The sequence below is a fragment of the Botryllus schlosseri genome, chromosome 3 (genome assembly GCF_051294905.1).
Source record: "Botryllus schlosseri isolate E-star chromosome 3, Bs_hap1, whole genome shotgun sequence".
Classification (NCBI taxonomy): Eukaryota; Metazoa; Chordata; class Ascidiacea; order Stolidobranchia; family Styelidae; genus Botryllus; species Botryllus schlosseri.
This window is the reverse complement of record NC_137238.1, coordinates 4,348,837-4,371,280: the sequence shown is the minus strand read 5'-3', so window position 1 is coordinate 4,371,280 and position 22,444 is coordinate 4,348,837. Positions and strand designations below refer to the sequence as shown.

Sequence of the window (22,444 nt, the reverse complement as noted above, 5' to 3'; positions counted from 1 at the left end):
AAGTGGGCAGATGGTTGCCGATGAACTCGGCACTTGGTGAATTCGGCCCTCGGGAAATTTTGTAATGAAGTGTATTAACAGCTATTAATATGAATTATTAAACTAATAATAGTATTATCAAGTGATTCGTCAATCTTGTAAGGAGGTCAGGGCATCCGTGGATCACGCAGTCACGGCGTGATTAGATCACGGATTGCCTAGCCGCGGGAAATAACGCAGCGCTCATATACCGACCACGCGCGGTCTGCTTGGAATCGATGGCCTGAGTGACGGGCCTGTGTCGTGTAAGTTTTGAGAAGATGGATCTTGGCGTTGTATGTGAGATCGAAAATGTGGAAGATCAAGCGGCGCTTCTTCGTTTATCGATCACGACAAGCCAGTGTTCCTCATCAACAAATGTTTCGCATGATCACGTCAAAATAAATTATTTTTTGCCTTTGGAGAGACGATTCCACTCTGGGGTTAGGGTGTCTCTATAACAGGGTTTAAGGACCCCAAGATTACGAGATCTACCGCGAGCCACGACACGTTTAAATTTCCTTTTTGATACTGTTCATTCATATTAAATGCATTTCTAATGCGAAGGTGTTCTAGTGCCAATTCCTCCAAGGGCCGAGTTCACCAAGTGAAGAGCGTCGCGTTATTTCCCGCGATTACGCAATCTGTGATCTAATCATGCCGTGACTGTGTGATCTACGCATGCCCTGACCCCCGTACAACATTGACAACCACTCAAAGTGCCAAGTTCACCGGCAAACATTCCAGTAACCAATCATGGCGACCGGTACCGCTACGAGATCTACCACGGCCGAATTCACCAAGTGCCGAGTTCACTGGTAATCGGGCAGATACGGAATGATAATAATAAGAACCGGCCTGGTGTAAAATGACCAGTGTAGTCGAACCACCACCATGAACACCACAAACAAACATCTAACATGGAAAAGAAATTACCTTTACAGCCTTTGACAAACACAGTTACCATTGAAATCAGCAATTTAGGTCTTATTCGAAAGCAGAAAAACAACTGTTTTAGCGGACATATCAAATCAAATGTTGGAAAGTTCATGTAAATTAGCCCAAAATATTATCTTACTGTGACCATATTCTATCAATATGGTCTGGCTAGCCAAATTCTCTGGGCCAACATAAACAAGCTGCGGTTGGTTTCAACGATTAATAATCTTGTCACTGGATTCGAGGTATAATTGCACTCAAATATCAAATTTTGCTCCATTAATCAACATCAAGTTGAAAATGTCCATTCTTGCACCAACTTTTATAAAATCACGAATCAGTAAGCCCATTTACATGGCCGTTTGGGTCAGCTTCGAAGCTGACTCGTCAATCCGACTCTCTCGTTTTTGAAAAACAGAAAAAGGCAGACGGCTTCAATCCGTCTTGAGCTCAATCCGTTCCGCAGAGTCGCTTGGAGACGACTTGAACAGTACCGGTACTTCAAAACGAATCCGGACTACTGCAACATACCAACATTTCATGTTCATATTTCACGAAACCGGCACGTATTTCAAATGGGTGAATATGAAAGCTCTATCAGTACATGATACTGCTTTTATAATATGCACATGGTCTTATTTGTTCAGCATCACAACTTGTGAAGCGAGTACAGCCAACAATATAACTTGCACAACTCACAATCAGAAAGAATATATATATGGTGTATTTGGTCATTCTAGAATTGTGTTGAAGGTATTTCTGGATATCTCAACTGCTGTAGCATATTCCCGAGCTGAATCCCACAGTGCTGTGTATCACTCGAGCTGCGATTAACATGACCATGTAAACTCGATCACTTTGGCAAGCCGTCTCATGACGTCGCTCCAAGACGACTTGGCTTCAAGACGACTTGACCATGTAAATGGGCTTAGTGTTCTACAGGTATGTATCTATATGACTTATATACCTAGAAAACTCAAGCATAAATATTATGATATACCGTAGGTATATAGGTACCGGTAATTCAGATGTTTGAAGCGACTTGGACAACTAGATAATAATAGTGGTCTAATTTCACTAAATTAGAGCGAAATGCCAGCAATATAATTGTAATCTAATTCGGAAAAAACGGTTTAGCTCTAATTCTAGCCTGGAAAAGCTGAAACTTTCCTATAGTTGTCTACACCTGTTTTGCAGAAAGTCAAACAGCTCTAGGCATCATATACTACAGGCAATTCGAAATACCCCATAAGCTATATGATACTGCGTATATACCGTTAACCCGCTACCTCAGTCAGTCACAATTCCTATATATTTACGGCATTTACCATACAGAAAGAGCGAACTATGCCTGGCTGCGACCTGTTGCACGTCAAATCTTTGTCCGGCGCGATGACGTAAAATTTGAATCGCCGAAATATTCTAGAAGTCACGCATCGATAATCATATTCCCAAACGTACAACATCTCACTTTATTTAGTTATTTTCTGAATAAAACTATTAGCCATACTCGTTGAACATGCGAGATTACCGAAAGAGCGAACATATATATAATGAAGATCATATATATCAGAAGAAAACAAAACTGTTCGACCTTAGAGCAACAACACGAATATACAACACCGGTGACATCCTCACGCAATAAAACGAAGGGAGAACATTGTTTTCTAATGGATAGAACGAAGCTACTGCATGAGATCGAACAAAACCGGATGGGAATTCATCGTGATTGAATGTACCGACAAAGTCATCCTTTCTACGTATTTTAGTCATACCAGCGAGAGATAGAAAATTTGCATTATTAGGTTAACTACCGGATATAACGAAGCCTAATGCATGAGATGGAACAACGCCGAGCATGAATTTATTCTGATTGAATATTACCACAAGACCATCCTACTACGTATTTTAGACATTCCCTCGACACTTAGAAAATCAGAACCTAATCGAGATGATCCCGGATGATCCTTTTACGGTTTTGTGTTTGCTGGGATGTCACACGCTGAGGTTGGTTTGTCTACAGCAGTGATTCCCAACCGCGGCTATCAGAGCCGCATGCGGCTCCAAGCTACCCTTACGCGTACGGCTCTGATTGACCTCGGAATATGAAAAAATATATATATACAGATGTTGTTTGTTTTATGAATAGTTATAGTCAATTTCTGTAAATGAATGCTAACAATACGGGATAACAGTTATGTCTGAAGCCGCCCAAGACCGCTTCTGAAAACCGGGAAAGATAATTTTTGCAGACAAGCGTCTAACGTAGGGATGAATGCCCACCATATGAGGACATATCTTGCGTCCTGCTGGTCATCGACCTTTAAGGGCCGTCTCTGCGAAAAGAAAATTTCCACGGATTTTTACTAACATCGATATAACGACTCATATTCAAGTATAAATTGTAATAAGTCCAATATTAATCAGCGTATAATCAAACGTGTGCATCAAGTGTTGGAATGTATGAAGAGCTATCACATAGCGACATACTGGTATGTTGTTTGTTTTGCAGTACTCATAGTGTTGGTCGACTACTATGGTCATTTACACCAGGCCGATATTCTTCATTTTTATTCCGTAACTGACGACTCATAAGCACGGACCACTTCTAGGCTTTTAGTAAGATACCGCTTACGCGGGTGAGGTGGCGAGGAGGAGCCTAGATAAACCTCTAACACCTAGGCATAGGAATCCTGAAGTCGACGTCGGTCGCACATGAACCCGCAACCCATTGGTGTTGCAGCTACGGAATACACCACTGCGCTATATCGCCACATCGGTATGTTGTAGTAATGATATGCATTTTCAGTTTATGCCAATGCATAGTACTCGCCAATCTGCGTCTATCAATGCTAAAATAGCAAATATAGAATCTTTAAAAGTCCATGCGCAATGTGTATGTTTTTGAATTAGCTGGTTGGTGGGATCCAGAGGTATAGGTTAGCTACCTTTAAGTTTTCTCGAACGTTTTCATGCGGCTCCAAACGTACTCTTAAGTTTGAAATGCGGCTGCGGCATCCAAAAATGTTAGGTAACACTGGTCAACACAGTTCTAGCGGTCTAGGTAGAATTGATGCGGCTCCAAATGTATTGGAATAGCTTGAGCGTACCAAACCATAATGAAAGAAAATCTTATTTCGTGAGACGAACACGATTCCAAATTCGCATTTTATCACGGGGCTCTTAAATTTCCTCTGCGGGACTCCTTTCCACCATGCGTCTGCGGTTATGTGCGCATAAAGGTTCGGTGACGGTGATCTCGAAGCCTCGGCATGTCAATATCGAACGTTTTTTCGAACATGCGGAGTTACTTACCAGTGGCCTGCAGGCCAACTTTCGCCCGCGAGAAAGTTTTGAGTGGTTCGCGAGGTGACTCTAGAAATTTGTAATATTTGCAAAAAATAATTTACCAAGCAATTGATTTTGAACTTACAAGGCCAACCAAACTTTTGATTAAGCAAACTGTGAAATTTGGGATGTTGATGACTAAAATATCGGTTCCGACGCATTGGGGTAGCCAGCGGGCCAGCGGTATACAGATGCGACCCGCAATATATGCAAGTATAGCGATATTGTTGACGGAATTCATTCATTGAATTAGCAAAATTGGCGCGTTTCGCGCGAAATAGTTGCACCCTGAGTTATAATGACATAACTGTCATACATTTCGTTAATGCGTAGCAGGTCAGTCATTTTTCATCGTCACCTAATCCGGTCTGTCCAATCGGACAACTACAAAATGCCATCAACATTCAAGTGATGGCCCGCGCAATGGTACGAAAATCTCAAGTGGTCCTTTGGCCATTGTCTCATTAATTTATTATGTAGCCTATCACTCGTCAGCATTCCCAATCTATTCAATCCGAGAATAGAGTTCTGTCAACATCGCGACCTGACTCAAACGTTACAAATACCCGGGCGCCTATTTCACCATTCGTTTCGCAGTTTTAACTAGCGACTGCGTATAGTCGCGACCAGGAAATAGAGACCTTTTGATAGATTGTGGGAAAACATTTGCTGAATTTCTCTTGTATCATCTTCCATCAAAAGGTGAACGGAAATAATTTCGTGCCACTGCATTTCGTTTCAACGCAGCAGGATGAATGCTTTGAAGAAATTGTCGATCAAGAATGGACTAGCGGTTGCGATGGTGATAGTCGGAACTGCGCTCTGCACACGGCGTGAGTAGCCTGATAACGATAAAATAGTTAACAACAGTCTACTTCAGTGTGAATAAATAAGTTCTAAATATGATAATAACTGAAAATCAAATTTTCGCGTGTGTCGGACTTCAATCTAACGGCACCACAGAAATATATCACATTTATTTACATTCGGCAACCCCAAAATATTTAGAGGCAGTTGCCGTAAATTTCAGCTCAATTAAAAGCAGAAGTAACACTTTCAAAGATATGTAAATACTACTTCGAGTTGAAGGAAAGAATGAAAAGTCCAAAAAGTGATCAAGTAAGTACTTTCAAACAATAGATTGGTCGAGCGGTCGCCTACCTGTAGCTGTGGCTACTTTCGATATCGTGAGATCTATCTTCGCGACTACGACATAATAACCAATGACCATATAAGTATATTTAGAGACTCGGAACATCGACTACGTCAACATGATATAGAGCAGGGCCGGCCAACCCGTGGCCCGCGGGCCTCATGTGGCCCGCGAGAAGGTTTTGAGTGGCCCGCGAGGTAATTTCCGGAACTTCTAATATCATCAAAAATGGATTGCACAGATTGTGAACTTGCAAGGCCAACCAAAAATTTGATTAGTCTGGCCGCAACACTTGAGAAGTGATGACTAAAATATCAGTTTCGACTCATTGACAGGTCCATCAACTATTCACATATTGGTAGCCTATATCTTCGTACACTACAATAAAGCAGAATAATTTGCGATAGATTTATCAAAGGTAAAAAATTTCTATAAGCTTAGCGCAATATGTTGTCACTTGATTTCTTGTTTTAAAAATTGTTGCCCTTTTGTGAAAATTGAAGAACACCTAATGTATCAGATTGAGTCTAACTATATTCGCGATTACGAGACAAAGTGTCGTTCAACTCATGCGACCTTGCGTTTGCGCTCGCAGTAAGACCGTCGACTATAAAACCTAGGCACGAAATGATTGACGCATGTTGGTCGCAGCTTTCGATATCGATATGTCCATGCGCCGAATAGCCCAGCCCTCGCAAACTTCACCCAAAGATATACAGCAGGCCGCAATATAGTCAAGTGACAATATTATTGACCTATGAACTTTGAAAAATTTTCGCGCTTCGCGCGGATAGTTGCCCGCACAAAAGTTCGTCAATCGAATGTGGCCCTTTGGCTGAAAAGGTTGGCCAGCCCTGATATAGAGGCTATTCCGCTAGGTTCCTGTGATAATGTACCTCAAAACAGTGATGCAAAGTGATTGGTTCCATCTAATATATTTCCACACTAGAAGAGAAAGTAGGCTAAATAGACAACCAATCCAGTAATAGGACACTTGACTGCTCCGAAATTGTATTAGTACTTCATTACTAACAACCTACTTTGATAATCTTATCTTTGCTGTAGCCTGTAGGCATGCCAATGTATAGCATTATCGTATGTTCGCAGTAAGTGGCGTAATTCGTGCAATTATTGCAGAGGGTTTCTGTATAAGGCGCTTTGCGAAGGGACGTTGGACATCCGAGGGAAATTGCCAGGTTGGTTTCATATTCGTTTATGATGCCATATGGCATTGCAATTAATAGTATATGCTATATTGCTGTCGCAATGAGTGCCTATCGTCCATTCCTCAATAGCTCCGCATGCGCGTAAATGAACACATTGAACAGTATAGAGTGCACGTAAAGTATACAGTACGAATATGACACCGTATCTAATAGAACAGGGCTCTTCACTGGGTGTATCATAATTGTGAAAGAGTGTACTACTCGGATGGAGTGTACTGGGGTGTACCAGATAGTATTACAATGGAGCGATGATTAGCTATCACAATAAATAGCCTACGCAAGTTTATGCTTCAGAACGTGTTGACCGGATGTGCTATATCGTACAATGTTCATATGAAGTGTACCCAGCTTGTAATGACATTCCTTTTGTGATGTCATAGCTCATGCAATGTTTCTACTCTTCATTTAACCGTTGGTAATGAACTTTTGGTTCCTTTTGGAGTAGCACAGGGTGAAATTAACATGTTTTCAGCTTGCCATATCTGTCTAACGCCATATCTGTCTATAATGATTCTCGACGAACCCGCAGCTCAGACATTTTGAATTGGTACTTCATGCGACAAGCTTATAAATAGCGCAGTGTACATAATAGAAGGGGCGTAGCCAAGGGGACTCATGGGTCGAATGTGAGAACCGCTGTGTTGTACGATAGTCCGGTAAACTCAAGACTTGATTAGTATTTAGCATTTAATTATACGTTGCGGCCGTCTACACATAATTACATTACCGCGTGTTAGCGGGCGTCAATATGCAATTTGAATTTACGAATTGACTTCAAAATCTTTTAGAGATTTTCATTCAACCTAACAATTTTCTTCACGCTCGGCGCGATTCGGGGTGACTTGGATTTTTTCGTTTCCAATATTACAGTGTCTTTGCAATCTGAGCCTCGCCGTACAAATGCGAACCGCAGAGGGAAGTGATGCACCCCATTAAAAATATCAAATTGGAATCCTGTGCGTCCACGAATCAAGGTTGTTTTGGTACGTTTGGGCGATTCCATTACATTTTGCTATACCGACAATCCTGATGGGAGGTCAAGAAATACCAACAAGCAACAAAGTGATTAATAAAAACCGTAATATGCATCATTAATATTGTGCCCAGAATTTTCGAAGCTCTACCGGTTAATCTGATCATGTGCGCTGAGAATGAATAATATTTGGACAGTAATATGTGGAACTACCAACATTATCGATGAAATACATTCAATAGGTTGAAAAGATTTTCGCGCTTCGCGCGACTAGTAACCTAGTCCCAATCAGTTTTTCTGACATTTATCCTTACGATTTGGGTGCGTACATAGTAAGCCTGGAGAAATGTTCTGCTTCTACAAGTAGAAAATGTGTACGCAAAGTATATGATCTTGAGAAATCATGCAGCGCTAACACAGAACACCTCAAGGGCTCTCCGCGGTGTGAAATTTTCAGTAGCCAATTTAACATGAGTATTTGTCGTCTATATGGGCCATGACGAGTCTCCACTGGAATGCGGCCGTACGCTTTATATGTAATCGAAATGCGAAATTTCGAACCCTCACACAGCTGCACAGCGTATATCGCATAGGTAACATCGACTAAAAAAAGTGAAGGAAATATTCAATTTATGAGCATTTTCAGGGCGAAAATAAAATTGATGATATCAAAAATGACTTGAGGAAACGAGTTGCCGACAAAGCACGTCATCGACCGCCAGGTATACTTTCGCTGGATCAGTTTAGTGTATTGTAGGCTTTGATTTTTGGTTGAAAGAATGCCAAATTAATGTACAAAATGCATCATCAATATACATTATATATTAGTATTGGCGTATTAAAACAATCAAGATGCTGATAATATATTTAAAAATACACGACCGACAGTGTCGATATAGCGTAGCATACTAATGTGATCAACATCAGCAACACCAATAGCTTTGCCTAAGCGTTCGAGTCCGACTACTCTAGACTCCTCCACGCCATATGACCCGCGTATGGGTGTTTTCAAAAAGACAATGTGTGGGCCGCGGTACAAGTCGGCGGTTATGGAATCATAATAAAGAATATCGGCCCGTATAAATGACCAATCTAGTCGGATATCACCATGAATATCCCACACAATAAGACGGACTCGATACAACTTATCCGACAATAGTATATAAGTTGTATATTTCCTGGCATTAGTAACATTAGGGATCAAAGGAATAAACTCGTGCTGAATTTTATAATTGAAATTTCAATTTTCTATTTCGATTTACAAGTTACAAAGCAACTGGAAAGGATCGCTTTCGACGCTCCTGATATCGTCAAGAAAACGAATGACATGGACACATTGGACACGAAACACTCAGGTAAACATATAAATAGCTTTATCGTTTGATCCGCCAATGTCATCATGCTAACTTGAAATTATCACCAGGCTGGGACTTGGATAATATATTTAAAATCGATGTTGATATGCTGAAATCTTGCTTGCGGTATTCATATATTGATTCTCAACCAACAGATGATCAATAGTGCAAGTTTTTGCAACTTTTGTAACTTTTTTTTACAGTTTCCGGCAGCTTCCTAGATACTCAGAATCTATGTACTATGAAGTTTTCAGCTGTTTGAAGGGATTTTATTGCGCCAACTTTTTGCAACTTTTCTCTATTTTTCATGCCAATTTTTACTGTGAACTTCATCAAATATAGCACAAAAATGTAAAAAAGTGATTTAAAAAACATGTTATGAACTACATCTAGTTTGGTTCCATTCTCTTTGCTTTGCAGCCGTCACTAATCTACGATTACTGAAACACGATCAGCCCATGGCTATGACCTCTGTCATCGGCAAGCATTTGGCTGAGAATGCAACTGGCGCTAAAAACTATCACGACGTAAGATTCTCTATATTCATTAGAGACCGCACTCCTTTGCATCTGTCTGACTTTTATTAAAATCCACCGACCGCGTTTGTGACAGCAGAAGGAATTTTTAATCAATCTAAAAATTGGCCACTAGCTGCGTTTACGGTTCGCCTTTATTTCATATTGTTCGTTTCTATGACGTCACAATTGGTTGTATGCAATGTAGCTTGATGCATGTTTTTGAAATTCTCCATTCGCCGATGGTTACCCCTGAAAAGTGTCAGCTCGAAAAGCTTCGGGTTGTATTATATTTCTGTCATGAATATATTAGTAAAATGTATATTAAAATTCTGTACCCCAAGCATAGAGTCTCGTTGATTTACACAACAAAGAGCTATGATGTGTTAGTTGCATCTCACTGTTAACTGTGACACAATGGCTCGCAAACAAGAAGTTCAACTACCCCTGTCAAACACAACCGTGCCCGGACAATATGTAAATAAATCGCTGTATTAATTCTGTCGTTTAAAATTGAGATAGTTTCCCACTTCACGAACGTCCAGGCGAGACCGTCGAAAATTCGATTTTCACTGGGTCGCCTTTTCATGCTATTGATATTGAGAGTGAGTTTTTCTGCAATGCCTTGGGTCACGCTTGCAGACCTAGGGGTTTGGGGTGTGGCACTTGACTTGTTTTAGGAGGGGGGTGGATTATCGCTCTGCTGTTTGGATTTTTTGAGAAAAATTATTTCCGCCTTGCGTCATCGTCTTGGTGTCTATCGGGAACAAGATAATTCTTGGTGGTTTCGCCACAGCGTCCGTGGAATGGGAAAGTAGCAAATTTTATAGCTCTGCAGAAACTGGGTTATACAACGAAACTTTCGAGTATCTCATACCCTAATAATTTAGCAAAATTATAAATTCAACATTTTACAGCAACTTTTGTTAGAATTAAGTGTAACTTTGTCGCGATTTTGGTGCAACAAAAACTTGCCCTATTGATCAATGATCTCTTGTACACAACGCTGACCTATACCTGTACATCAGCGGTTCTTGATCCGACTTCCTTGAGACAGTATGGGTTCCCTGAGTCATTTTCAGTGGTGCTCTTCAGGTCAAGAATCAGCACACTTATTTCATCCATATTATTTTTCACGATACGCCCGTCTTGTCTATCATTTGTTGCGGGTTATCAGGCCACAACAGTAATCGAATTCCGACTGCTGTGGTGGCACCTCATAAGCAATGGCACACTTAATAGAGGCATAGTCGATGTAGATGATCACATTTGTAGTTAAGAAATTGGTATTGCGATGTTACGTTTCGACCGAACAATAAGAAAACATTACCAGAATGCAGTCTCGTATTCCTGAACTGGTATCTGAAAGGGAACAGCAGCAATCACACTCTTCAGTAATAAATATTAATTGTTATGTTTTGGTTCTGTGTGATGGCTTTGTTTCTTCAATTGCTCGGTTGATGCTCGATACATTAATGCATCAGTAATCCATAATAATGTATTGGATCTAAGGTTAGGTTTAAAATGAAAATCAATTTAAAACAAACACGTTTAAAACAAGGCCATGTTTTTATTTTATTTTTCCAAGCCATGACATCACGCATATCCCATTGTGACGTCATAGTGGATTGATATTCACAATTGAAAATATAAGTTGAACATAGCTCCTTTGAAGAAATAGGCATCCAACCACTGTCATATACGGGATAAAAATATCTTTAACCACGACTACATCGTCCTGCAGCATTTTTACGGTCGGCGGTCTTCATCATCAGAACATTCCTTCCGTACCAATCATCTATATCTCTACGTATATGGCTGTTGAATCGACTAATTCGAGGGCTCCAACCATCCCATGTCGTTTAAGTCGGCTATATCGGATGGTAATAGTCGTCCGTAAACATCATGTTTTAGAAAGTATTTACACAATTACGGCATAATTACAAAATTATTTAAAAAAAAGAATTTTCACAGGCCTTGGTTTAAAACACTGTTCAAACTAAAGCAAGTTTTTAACATTGTTTTTAAACAACCATTTGTTTTAAATGCACACCTAATTGGATGTGAAGTTAGAAGAGTTATTGTATATTTTTGTTTTATCACTCGGAGAAAAATTGGGGTTCCGCGAACGCTTGCAGGATAACGTAAGTGTTCCCTAAGCTTGTAAAGGTTAAGAATCAGTGCTCTAAATTAATCAAATTAGGTCATCGCAAAGAATACAATGATTTCACGAAATATCACTTGTGGTAATGGCGGTCCAGTATATTGCATTGCCATTGTAAGTTCCTGAAATTGTGCACAGCAGCAACATGAGTTAGTGATGGAAACTTTTTCCCGTTCCATAGGGTCTATAATTCTCTTGGAGCTGGAAATGATTTCGAGGTTGTGCCGAATGAGTATTGATGAAATGGTTTGAATACTTCTCTCACCGTTTTACTGCGACATGAGATGAGTGAATTGAATAACGTTTCCTTCCTCATTTCAGCGTGCGGTGCATCTGGCTTCCGCTTTCCGAACGGCGAACATCTGCATTACGTAAAATACAAAGGCACATTGCCAAATATTACTTCGTTCACAGCATGCATGTGGGTGCGAAATTCAAATCAATCCACAACAAAAGAGCAAGCGATTGTGAGCTATTGCAAGTCTCGATCAAAGAACTGCAACACCTTCGTCGTATGGGCTCCGCGAAACGTTACTAAAATCAATGTGAACTCGCGTCTTATAGAGGTACCATGTAATGTCAGTAATTACGGCTTACGATATCGTACGCATTTGTGCGTTGTGAAATCAGCTACATTCATGAACGTGTACATCAACGGTACCGTGAACAGCGTCAACATTTCCCAACACGAGATACCCGGCGGCGGCGATCTTATCTTGGGACAGAATTTGGATCAAGATGAAAACACAGAATGGTCCATTAAACCTAGGGACCATCACCAAGGATTTCGGGGTGACATAGAAAGATTTCAGCTTTGGAACAGCGCTCTGAATTCCTCCGAAATTGATATCTTACGTCGATCCGATTGCAATCGCGTCCACGATTCAATAGTCACTTTCAACCAGTCGACTTCAATCGTGATTGGTAACATATCAACCTATTGAAACACTGAAGCCGTGTACGCCTAAAATGAAGTTAGTCGTGAGCAGGGGCAGCCATGCAAAGATTCAGACTTTAGAACAGGCGTTTCCAAAATTCATCAAGTATCCAATTCATCATATTTTATTGCTCAAAAATGATGATTTTAAATGCTGTAGTTGACTCTGTCACCCTGAAATGGACTTGGGATTGTTATCCCAATAGACGATAACAACGTACAACACATGTCATATCATCGTTAAAGCTATTGATGACATAATATATGCCATAAAGTCATTCTATGGTTGCCAAGTGTTCGAGAGACTCGTGATAACCGCTATCCTATGAACGTTTGTTTGAGTAAACATCTTGGCATTAAAAACTTGCAAACCACAGTACCGGACTTCCCGGTTACGTAACCAGCAAAGCTAACCTGTTATCAGAGGTGGTCAGTAACGAAGCACTTCTACTTTTTCGAAGTACCCAAGTAGTTTTCCTCTACTTCTGGTACTTACTGAAGTAGATCTGATTTTCGCTACTTCTACTTCGTAATTTTTTGTGATCTACTTACTTACTTTTCGCTATTTTCAGTTTGTCAAGTAGAAATAGTTTAATCCCCCAATCAGGAAGATAGCCTGAGGAATTTCGGGGCTATTTTCAAGGAGTAACAACATTTAATTTTCATAAAAATTGAGTAACGCCCAGAATTTTCGTCGCGCTCCATGGATACGGAGTAACCAGCTTGATTTCACGAAAGTTTCGGTGAATATAATTTAGGTAGCGGGTTGGCATGGTTCAGTTCACACCGCATTGTCTCCCGTTGCCCATATCAAACATTACATCACAGTATATATATGGCTCATCATAACGTTTGAAACTGATGTTTAGCAATCTAGCATTTCCCTATCATATCGTAATCTAGCTGTTCCGACGCGGCACTGAAATCAATGAGTGGCGCTTTATCAGGTGTCGGGATCCTGTCTGCTGCACACTAAATCTGGCAATGGGTACTAGCAAGCGTTGTGTATCTCAAATCTCTTCTGTTTCAAATACAAGCAGTCCAGAACATACAATACGGAATAGCTTGTTCAGAATATAGTTAAATGGCGAGATTCACAAGATTGCTTGCTCGTCCGATATAGAAGTCGATTGACGAGAAATGAAACAGGAACCGTGAGACATGAAGAAAAACGAGAACGGACGCCGCGACAATTAAATTAACCAATCAAATTAAATAACAATCAATCGAGTAGACGTAAAGACCGACGTGAAAACCGACTAGCCGTGAAATGCTTGTCGCCGAAATATCCGATTCCCGCGTCGCAATATCCTCCCCCCCTTGACCGACTGTAGTCAGTCAACAGGTTCCAACAGATGAATTTTCTGAATGGGACGAGTCAATATACTTTTTGCCGTTTTCAACTTGAGCGTCCTTACAAGGCCATCTTTGCCTTCAATCGTATCGATGACTCGTGCCGTGAGCCAACTCGGTCTATTTAGCCCGTCTTCTGCAATAAGGCAAACATCTCCTATCTTCGGGGCTCGTTGCTGAATGTTCCATTTGTTTCGTCGAAGCAGCGAAGGCAGATACTCCTTGCTCCACCTTGTCCAAAAGTGTTTGAGCAGTGTCTGCAGATATCGGAACCGCTTCGTAATGTTGGCGCGTGTAGGCAAGTACGGCAGTTGACCGAGCGGACGTCCAATGCAGAGATGAGCCGGCGTAATAGCCTGCGGATTCCGGGAGTCGGCTCCCAAATAGGTCAGCGGCCTTTGATTGAGTGCGCATTCGATGTCTGTAAGTACGGTATACATTTCAACGTAGGTTAGACTGGCCTTACCCAATATCTTCCGGAGTGGCTCTTTGAGGGAGCGATTCATTCTCTCGTAGAACGCTCCGCGATGGGGCGCACGCTCTACTATGTACTTCCAGTGAATACCATTGTCGGTCATGAACTTCTGCAATTTTTCGTTATCAGCAGTACCTTTGAATAGCGCACGGATGGATAGTCTGATGATCTTCTCAGCCTTCTTAAAGGTTTTCTGGTTGTCGCTGATTATCTCTCTGCACCAACCTCTTCGGTTCATCATGCGTCTCAATGCAGCTAAGAACTCTTCAGTTGACATACTGTTCGTTAATTCAAAATGAACCATCCTACTGTGGGGACAGGTAAACAGACAGATGTACGCCTTCTGCATAGTTTTGGTACCAGTGTCGATATAAATGGGTCCCGTAAAATCAAGACCCACTTCTGAAAATGCAGGAGCTACACAAATTCTTTCTGGGGGCAGTATTCCCATTTTCTGGGTCAAGGGTTTCGTGCGCCAATGTCGACATGTGATACATTTACGTAGGGCTCGCCTAACCTCGCCCCGAATATGGATAATACTGTAATACTCGCGGATGATCGCAATAGTGGTATCCTGTGGAGAGTGGGAATTCGTAGTATGAACATGCAAGATGAATTTTTCGACGAGAGAATGTTTTGAAGGAAGTATTACGGGATGTTTCGCGCACTCCGGTAAATCGGATAGTAGCAAACGATTTCCTGCTACGATTAATTTGCGATCATCATCGTACTGAGGGTCCATGTTGATAAATATGCACTTACGCGACACGTCTTTACCACCTTGAAGATCGTCGAAGTCGCCTGCGAATTCGGATTGCTGTACGAGGCGCCATAAATGATCTCTGGCAAGATTGTACTCATTCGGTCCAATTAGGACGTCGTTGCAATGCGGGTCCAATGCCGAAAAGTTGCGGTTCTTCCAACGAAGAATTCTCGCGGTGATACGAACGATCTTGTTGAAGTCGCTGTAATATTTCTCAAAAAATGGAACCGAATCTTTAATAAGAGCAACAAGGACATTACTTGCACTTTCCAACAACGGGGCGTCCAAAGTCATATTGTTAGGTAAAATTTTTGTTGGCCAACATGACTCGTCCTCAACTAGCCAATGCGGTCCATACCAGTATACGCTACTCGACTTCAAGTCGTGGAGACTCATGCCTCGACTGTGTAGGTCTGCTGGGTTCTCGCAACCGGGGCAATGACGCCAGGCGTCCGGCGAGACAAGATCATGTATTTCCTGCACTCGATTTCTCACGAAGGTTTTCCAGTATGTACTCGGCTTGGCGAGCCAGGCGAGAGCAATCTGCGAGTCTAACCACAAATAAATGTTGTCGACAGTTAGAACCGAGGACCAAGCGTCTAAGCAATACCGAACTAGTTTAGCGAGACAATGAGCCGACATTAGTTCTAGTCGCGCAACGGACATCGCTTTCAAAGGAGCGACTCTCGTTTTCGACATCAGGTAACGAATCACTACTGTACCTTCCTCGTCCATGGCTCCAGGGCTTTGGAGCCGGAGCCGGAGCCCGGAGCCGGAGCCCCGGAGCCGTGCATTTTGACCGGAGCTGGAGCCGGAGCCGGAGCTCTACTTAAAATTCAGCCGGAGCCGGAGCCGGAGCCGGAGCAAGTTATTTGAGGGGTAGCTCCGGCTCCGACGTATTTCATAAGACGCTATTATATATGCAACAACCATATCTGCTGAGTTCAGATAATTCAACAGCAGGCCATCGCGAAATTAAGAATCTTTCCCTCTTTGGTGCTACCTTTTCCGACTAACCATATGTTCCTTGGGATTTAACAGCAGAGCAGTCATATGTTCAGTGTTCAATTTTCATACATGAGTGCCGAACCTCGGTATGCTAAATATGCCTATGAATATTGTGGGTATTCGGCACACCCGCAATTTCATCACCAGCACAACCTTGTTGGTCAATTGTACGGTTCGAAAATAATGATCACTATGTATTATGCGAAATGGGAGAGAGGATAAAATCGTGATTTCGTTGCACATGTAGGCTAGATATGACGAGCACGAGCCGAGAAATTCCATCTCATCGTTGCTATAAATCGGATGAGCAAATACTCGTTCTTTCGATATAGTTCTTTAATCGGGCCGCGAAATGGACAGTGTTATTGTGTATGCAATTATACATGCGAATTGGAATTCATTACTGCGCATGATCGTCATTCACTCCCGTGAGGATTTTCGAGCGTAAATAGGGGATGGCAGAAGAGTAGCCCAAAACGCCGTTACACTCAGCAAACAATTGACGCGGTGCGAGCTACTCAATGCGATGTAAGGACCCCATGGTATTTTATGTTAGAGACAAATTACTGATTTGAATCACGATTTCCAATTTGTAATCATCTGTTTCGTAAATTCATTCTTGATGTCTGCTTGATACTCTAGTATTCCCGCATTATCGCGCACTGTGACTTGTAAATGTGCATTGTGCAATGTGCTTATGGCATAGTTTAATTCGTTATGGGCATGGCGCAATGTGCATGGCGCAGTGTTCAATTCGATTATCCGATTCGTTTAAAGGGGAAAATATTATATTCCGATAAACTTGATCGACACCGGATGGACTGGTAACGAGTGCACCAATATCGAACGTCAAACCGTTGGCCATTTGAACAATTTGGTACAAATCGAATTTCTATTGATGATGTCGTGATGTCCGCCCACATTGCTCTTACCACAGTTACAGTTGAATACTATAATCGCATATTTAAAGATTGAATTGAGCTGTAAGGCCTAATGTTAACGAGTGCAATGCCAGTGTTAAAACGCCCCATCAGAGTTTTAATGCTGTACACAGCAATGGCATGGAGTAAAGTGCGTTCTAGTGCAACTGTGATGTTATCGACAATTGCCAAGTATTCATTATGACGTCACAAACCGGCACGGCGACACCCATGTGTTTGTTACTGCATCCGATGTTACTGATGGCTGACAGACTCTAGATTACTATAGATAACTAACCTACGGATAAATTAGTAATCTATATCGACCAGGGGGGACAACCTTTTCGGCTTAAGGGCCACATGAAATTGACGAACGAGTGCGCTGCCCACTAGCCGCGCCAGGCGCGAAAAATTTTCAAAGTTAATATTATTATTACTTGGGTATATTGTGGGTCGACTATATACCGCTTGCTGGGCTCAGTTTGCAAGGACAGGACTATTCGACATCTGGACTTATCGATATCGAAGATTTCCGCTAATATACGACAATCATTTTTTGCCTACATTTCATCGTCGACGATCTTTCTGCGAGCGCGAACGCGAGAAGACTTTCTCTCGTAATTGCGAATATAATTAGACTCAATCGGCTAAATCAGGCGTTTTTTTCATTTTCAGGAGGGGGTAGACTACAAAAAAAGAAATCGTGTGACTATTAAACACGCGAAGCGTGAAGAAAAATTTTACTTACTCTTTTAGTTTATTGTAATGTAAGACGATTTACTAAAAATGTGACTGGACCCTGGATCTGCCAATGCGTCGTAACTGATATTTTAGTCATCAACATCCCAAGTGTTGCAGTCAGACAAATCATATTTTTGGTTAGCCTTGCAAGTTCACAAGCTGAGCAATTCAATTTCGATCATATAATAGGATTTCGATAACATAATGGGAAGTTAGCTCGCGGGCTACTCAAAACCTTCTCACGGGTCACATATGGCCCGGGTGCCGCGGGTTACCCACCCCTGACATAGACAAACACCTTCGATAGTTTTCAGAGCCGGAGCCGGAGCTGGAGCCGGAGCAGTGGTGATAATGCGGCTCCGGAGCTGGAGCCGGAGCTATTGTATGATAGAAGAAAGCTCCGGAGCCGGAGCTGGAGCAATGCAAATTTACGGCTGCTCCGAAGCCCTGCATGGTTCTGAGGTATAGGACGGCGCCGTAAGCGGCTTCAGATGCATCGGCGAATCCGTGGAGTTGAATGTTCTTCAAACCAAGAAGCCCAACGAATAGATACCTTGGTATCTTTATAGATTCAAGCGAGGCCAGTTCCTCTGTCCATTGACGGTACTTGGTGGCTGTGACTTCATCGACTTCATCGTTCGAATCCAATTTCTTTCTCCATAAATCCTGGAGAAGAATCTTGACGCGAACTACAAAGGCTGCAAAATACCCGAAAACATCATAAATTTGACTGACTTTGCTCAGCATGGTTCTTTTAGTAACCAATTTGTCTTGTTCGCAGAGTTTTGGAGTCACATTACAATACATCAGATCATCAAGAGTATGCCATTTCAGCCCTAACGAAGAGGCTTCGCCACACTTAGCATCGTCTAAATCCAGCTCGCAGTTTGGCAATCGTGCGTGCTTCGGAATTTGTTCGATCAACTCACGGCTATTCGATCCAAATTTGACCAACGTCCATCCACCTGCCCGAAAGAAATCAACTAATCGGCGTTGCAATGCGAGTACTTCGTCAACGTTATCGCCGCCAAGATGAACATCGTCTACGTACATGTTTTTCTCAATTATGTTCGAAATTTCCGCATCCTTTCCCTGCAAACGAGAGTGATGCAGAATGGTCTGAATTGCAAGAAACGGACTGGAGGTAATGCCGAACATAACCCGGGTCATAACATAAACATCGGGTGGTCGAGTAGAGTCACAATTACGCCAAAGATATAATTGGTACCTTTGATGGTCTGGAACAACACCTGTTTGGCAAAACATCTTTTTGATATCCCCGCTGAGCGCAATCCTGTGAGTACGAAAACGAAGTAACACTGACGCAATATCAGGTAGTAAGTTCGGCCCCTTGAGTAGACAGTCGTTCAGTGACATACCTTGGCAATCTCGAGCACTCGCGTCGAATACTATGCGAAGCTTAGTGGAGGTACTGGATTCTTTGAATACCGGGTGGTGCGGGACAAAGTAATGAGGGAGCTTACCAATTTCTTCGAACTCGTCCTGAGTTAATTTTCTCGAGAACCCGTTTTTCTCATATTCCATGATTGCGGCGTCGTAGTTTCGCGACTTCTCAGGATTCCTACGCAGCGTCTTCTCTGCTGAAAGCAATCTTGAATAGGCCTCGCGGTAATCGGATTTCAAATCCGGCACGTCACGTCTGAATGGCAAGGAAACAACGTATTTAGAGCCGTCAAACTGTACCGACCTTTCGAACTGTTCCACGGCATCCCGTTCCTCTGCAGTAGGAATAGTCTTCTTGTCACAAATACCGATGCTATCTTGATCCCAAAATCTTTCCAACTTGTCGTTCAACGACTGCCATGGATCTGACTTCAATGAATCGTGATTTGGTGTAGTTGTGAGAAGTAGACAACTAGAGGTGTTACTCCTATCTTGTTCCAGTTTAACGCAAGGACCCGCCAACACCCAGCCAAATATAGTTTTGATCGCATAAGGCCCCATTTCCGGAACATCAGGACTAATCACCTCTCCCTGCATCAGCGAAAAATAGTATCGCCCTCCGAGAAGAATAACAATGGTCCCATTATTCCTTGGAAGGGGGTCGGCAAGGTTCAGACCGTCTAAGTGAGAAATTTGACAAGCGCACAGATCTACATTTCTTAAAGGCGCACAAATCACGCCTTCTTGAACGTAAGCCTCAACACTAACGTTTTCAAAGCCATCAGTGGACTCTAGCGTGAATTTTACAACGTCCACAACACTTGAAGCAGAATTACCTCCAAATCCACTAATGTCCACGCAATCGCTTTTAGTTGGCGTTAGCTTCATTGAATCTGCTAGTCCACGGGTTACAAAGCTCTTCTGGGAAAAAGAGTCGAATGCGATTCTAACCTGTTTCCTTTCGCCATTGTGGTTGATGCTTCCTAACGCAGTAGGCAGTAATGTGTCGATGTCCGCATCTCGCAAAACAGGGGCGGAAAGAGGCTTGCCAATGGTTGAAACCATACACTTGACGTCGCCCAATGGTTCCCCAGAAACGTGTAGCAATTCGTGGTGGGGTTTCCCACAGCCCGCGACGGAACAACGCTCCTTACATTGGTGGAATGTCTTCGGATGACCTTCATGCCCTTTCGGAGATAAGCATCTGAAACATACTTTTCCAGGCTTATTCATGACCAAGTCAGCCATTCGCTGGGGGGGGAGTCAAATTCAAAAACTCGTCACAGGATTTTAACATATGCGGACTCGAGCAGTAGCTACAGCATGGCGTTACGGATTGCGTTACCAGGGATTGCGCAGAAAACGATTTTTCAACTTCACCGGCAACGCAACTAGTCAGTTTATCTTTATGTTGCGGCTTGTCACGTGCGTCAGTAGGGCGACGCCCACTCTGCGACTGCAAGGACTCCATCGTCGCCAACTCGGTAGTCAGAAATTCGAACAAGAGATCGGAATCAGGAACTTCATCGTCATCGATCATAGGACTAATTTTCCTGATCCAACGTTCGCGCAGCGTACCCGGCAGCTGAGACTCGAGTACCTGTGTAAACAGTTGGTCCCAAGAGACGTCATACTGCGTTAATATCGCCCTTTTTGCAGTGGCGGCATCGAGTAGCCTCCTGACTTTATCGATCTTAAATTCGACTTTCTCAACTTGCAGCAAGTCTTTGATGTGATTTCTAACTATGGCTTGTTTCTTCCCGTACCTTTTAAGGACAGCGTCCACGGCAGGCTCATAACTCACGGCCGTCGAAGGGAACCCATTAAGAAGGCCGGATGACGATCCTTTGAGAGCCGCCTTTAAATAAGTAATTTTGTAAAACCGACTGACCTTTGGATTTTCGTGAACCAGTGGCTCGAATGACTCCCAAAATGAGGGAAATGTCAAAATGTCGCCGTTGAATGTAGGTGGCAGTATTCCACTGGGGAGCGATCCGGCGGCTTTCTCGGCATCCTCGGCAGCTTTAAGTGATGCAGATTTCGATTTGGCAAGAGGGAGGTGTGCCAGATAACTTTCTTTCGAGCTTCTCATGCCATCAACGATTTCGGTCTTTAAATCACCATCGTTAAGCTGGTCGATTTTGGCATCAACGAATGTCTTGAGATCGGTCATTGCTATATCTACTGATCGTATGAAGACGTTGATCTCTTCGAAAGAGGTGGGGTTCCGATATTTATTTTCAAGCGCTTGCAAAGACTCGACAACTTCGGCATGCATACGTCTGAATCTTCTTATAATGACCTCAGTATAGACATGGATCGCCGTTACTTGCCGATGGGTGGCCCGAGTTGAGTTGGTCTTTTGATGACTTCTGTCGAATTTCTTCCAGTTGCAGTTGAAACCGTCTTTCGCTTTCCTCACGCTCCAGCACCTGTCTCTGCTTGAGCTCTTCAAGCTGCAACTGAAACTTGCGGTCGGCATCTTCACGATCTAATTGCTGCTGCCGGCGATCAGCTTCACGATCTAATTGCTGCTGCTGACGATCGAGATCTTGCTGATGCTTCATCATCTGAAAAAGCATGACCAGTTCAGATGGATTTTCAGTGGTGCTCAATGGAGAGGGCGTCGACTCTTTCTTTTGCGAGGGTTTGTTGGAATCGCGGATTTTTCTTAATCGCTCTGTCAATACAGCTTTGCTTCCACTGGTAGCTTCGCCAAGAACTTGTAACTCGGATCGTAAATCGTCGACCGTCATCTTAGCTGGATGCTTCCAAGTCGGTGCCAAGGTTGGAGACTTGTGAGAATCCGTTGGAGATTTCACAAACGACATCTCAAACGTAACGAAACTCCTTAAGTATTAACAGATTTAGTGACGAGCAGGGTCTATCGCTCTTCGTAGGGCAGAAGAGTCTTGAATGTAGACTGCACATGCGATGCCTGAATCGAAGAGCGTATCGAAGATATCGGCTTAAATAGACTTCTTGTGAATTGTTCCGACGCGGCACTGAAATCAATGAGTGGCGCTTTATCAGGTGTCGGGATCCTGTCTGCTGCACACTAAATCTGGCAATGGGTACGAGCAAGCGTTGTGTATCTCAAATCTCTTCTGTTTCAAATACAAGCAGTCCAGAACATACAATACGGAATAGCT

The 22,444-nt window shown here is 42.6% G+C and overlaps 2 protein-coding genes and 1 long non-coding RNA gene across 3 annotated transcripts in view; 1 reads left to right on the top strand and 2 right to left on the bottom strand.

The window, feature by feature from the left end:
* Positions 1–1,293, bottom strand: part of LOC145436631 (uncharacterized) — a 98,443-nt gene extending 97,150 nt beyond the window's left edge. Inside the window, exon 1 of the long non-coding RNA XR_013914360.1 lies at positions 481–1,293. This is a non-coding gene — a long non-coding RNA (uncharacterized LOC145436631). The remainder of the gene's footprint in view (positions 1–480) is intronic.
* Positions 1,294–4,020: 2,727 nt separating this feature from the next.
* On the top strand, positions 4,021–13,445 carry LOC145435633 (neuronal pentraxin receptor-like). The gene is made up of 5 exons (XM_080312931.1): positions 4,021–5,138; positions 6,596–6,654; positions 8,304–8,379; positions 8,923–9,012; positions 12,013–13,445. The coding sequence occupies exons 1-5, from the start codon at positions 5,057–5,059 to the stop codon at positions 12,633–12,635; spliced, it is 930 nt and encodes a 309-aa protein (XP_080169057.1). The 5' UTR covers positions 4,021–5,056; the 3' UTR covers positions 12,636–13,445.
* A 517-nt stretch (positions 13,446–13,962) lies between these two features.
* LOC145435488 (uncharacterized) lies at positions 13,963–21,465 on the bottom strand. The gene is made up of 6 exons (XM_080312767.1): positions 20,638–21,465; positions 19,268–20,543; positions 19,097–19,182; positions 18,321–18,980; positions 15,219–15,432; positions 13,963–14,711 (listed from the first exon to the last, which is right to left on the bottom strand). Exons 1-6 carry the CDS (start codon positions 21,463–21,465, stop codon positions 13,963–13,965), a joined length of 3,813 nt encoding a protein of 1,270 aa, XP_080168893.1.
* Positions 21,466–22,444: the final 979 nt, after the last annotated feature.

Bases quoted from the DNA above. Each gene is read 5' to 3' on its own strand.
- LOC145435633 (XM_080312931.1), top strand. From the start codon at position 5,057: ATGAATGCTTTGAAGAAATTGTCGATCAAGAATGGACTAGCGGTTGCG. The intron at 5,139-6,595 runs GTGAGTAGCCTG...CAATTATTGCAG, and splicing joins AACTGCGCTCTGCACACGGC to AGGGTTTCTGTATAAGGCGC. The intron at 6,655-8,303 runs GTTGGTTTCATA...GAGCATTTTCAG, and splicing joins CATCCGAGGGAAATTGCCAG to GGCGAAAATAAAATTGATGA.
- LOC145435488 (XM_080312767.1), bottom strand. From the start codon at position 21,465: ATGACCGATCTCAAGACATTCGTTGATGCCAAAATCGACCAGCTTAAC. The intron at 19,183-19,267 runs GTATGTCACTGA...TCGTACTCACAG, and splicing joins GAGTGCTCGAGATTGCCAAG to GATTGCGCTCAGCGGGGATA. The intron at 18,981-19,096 runs GTAATTGTGACT...TCTCGTTTGCAG, and splicing joins GTACCAATTATATCTTTGGC to GGAAAGGATGCGGAAATTTC.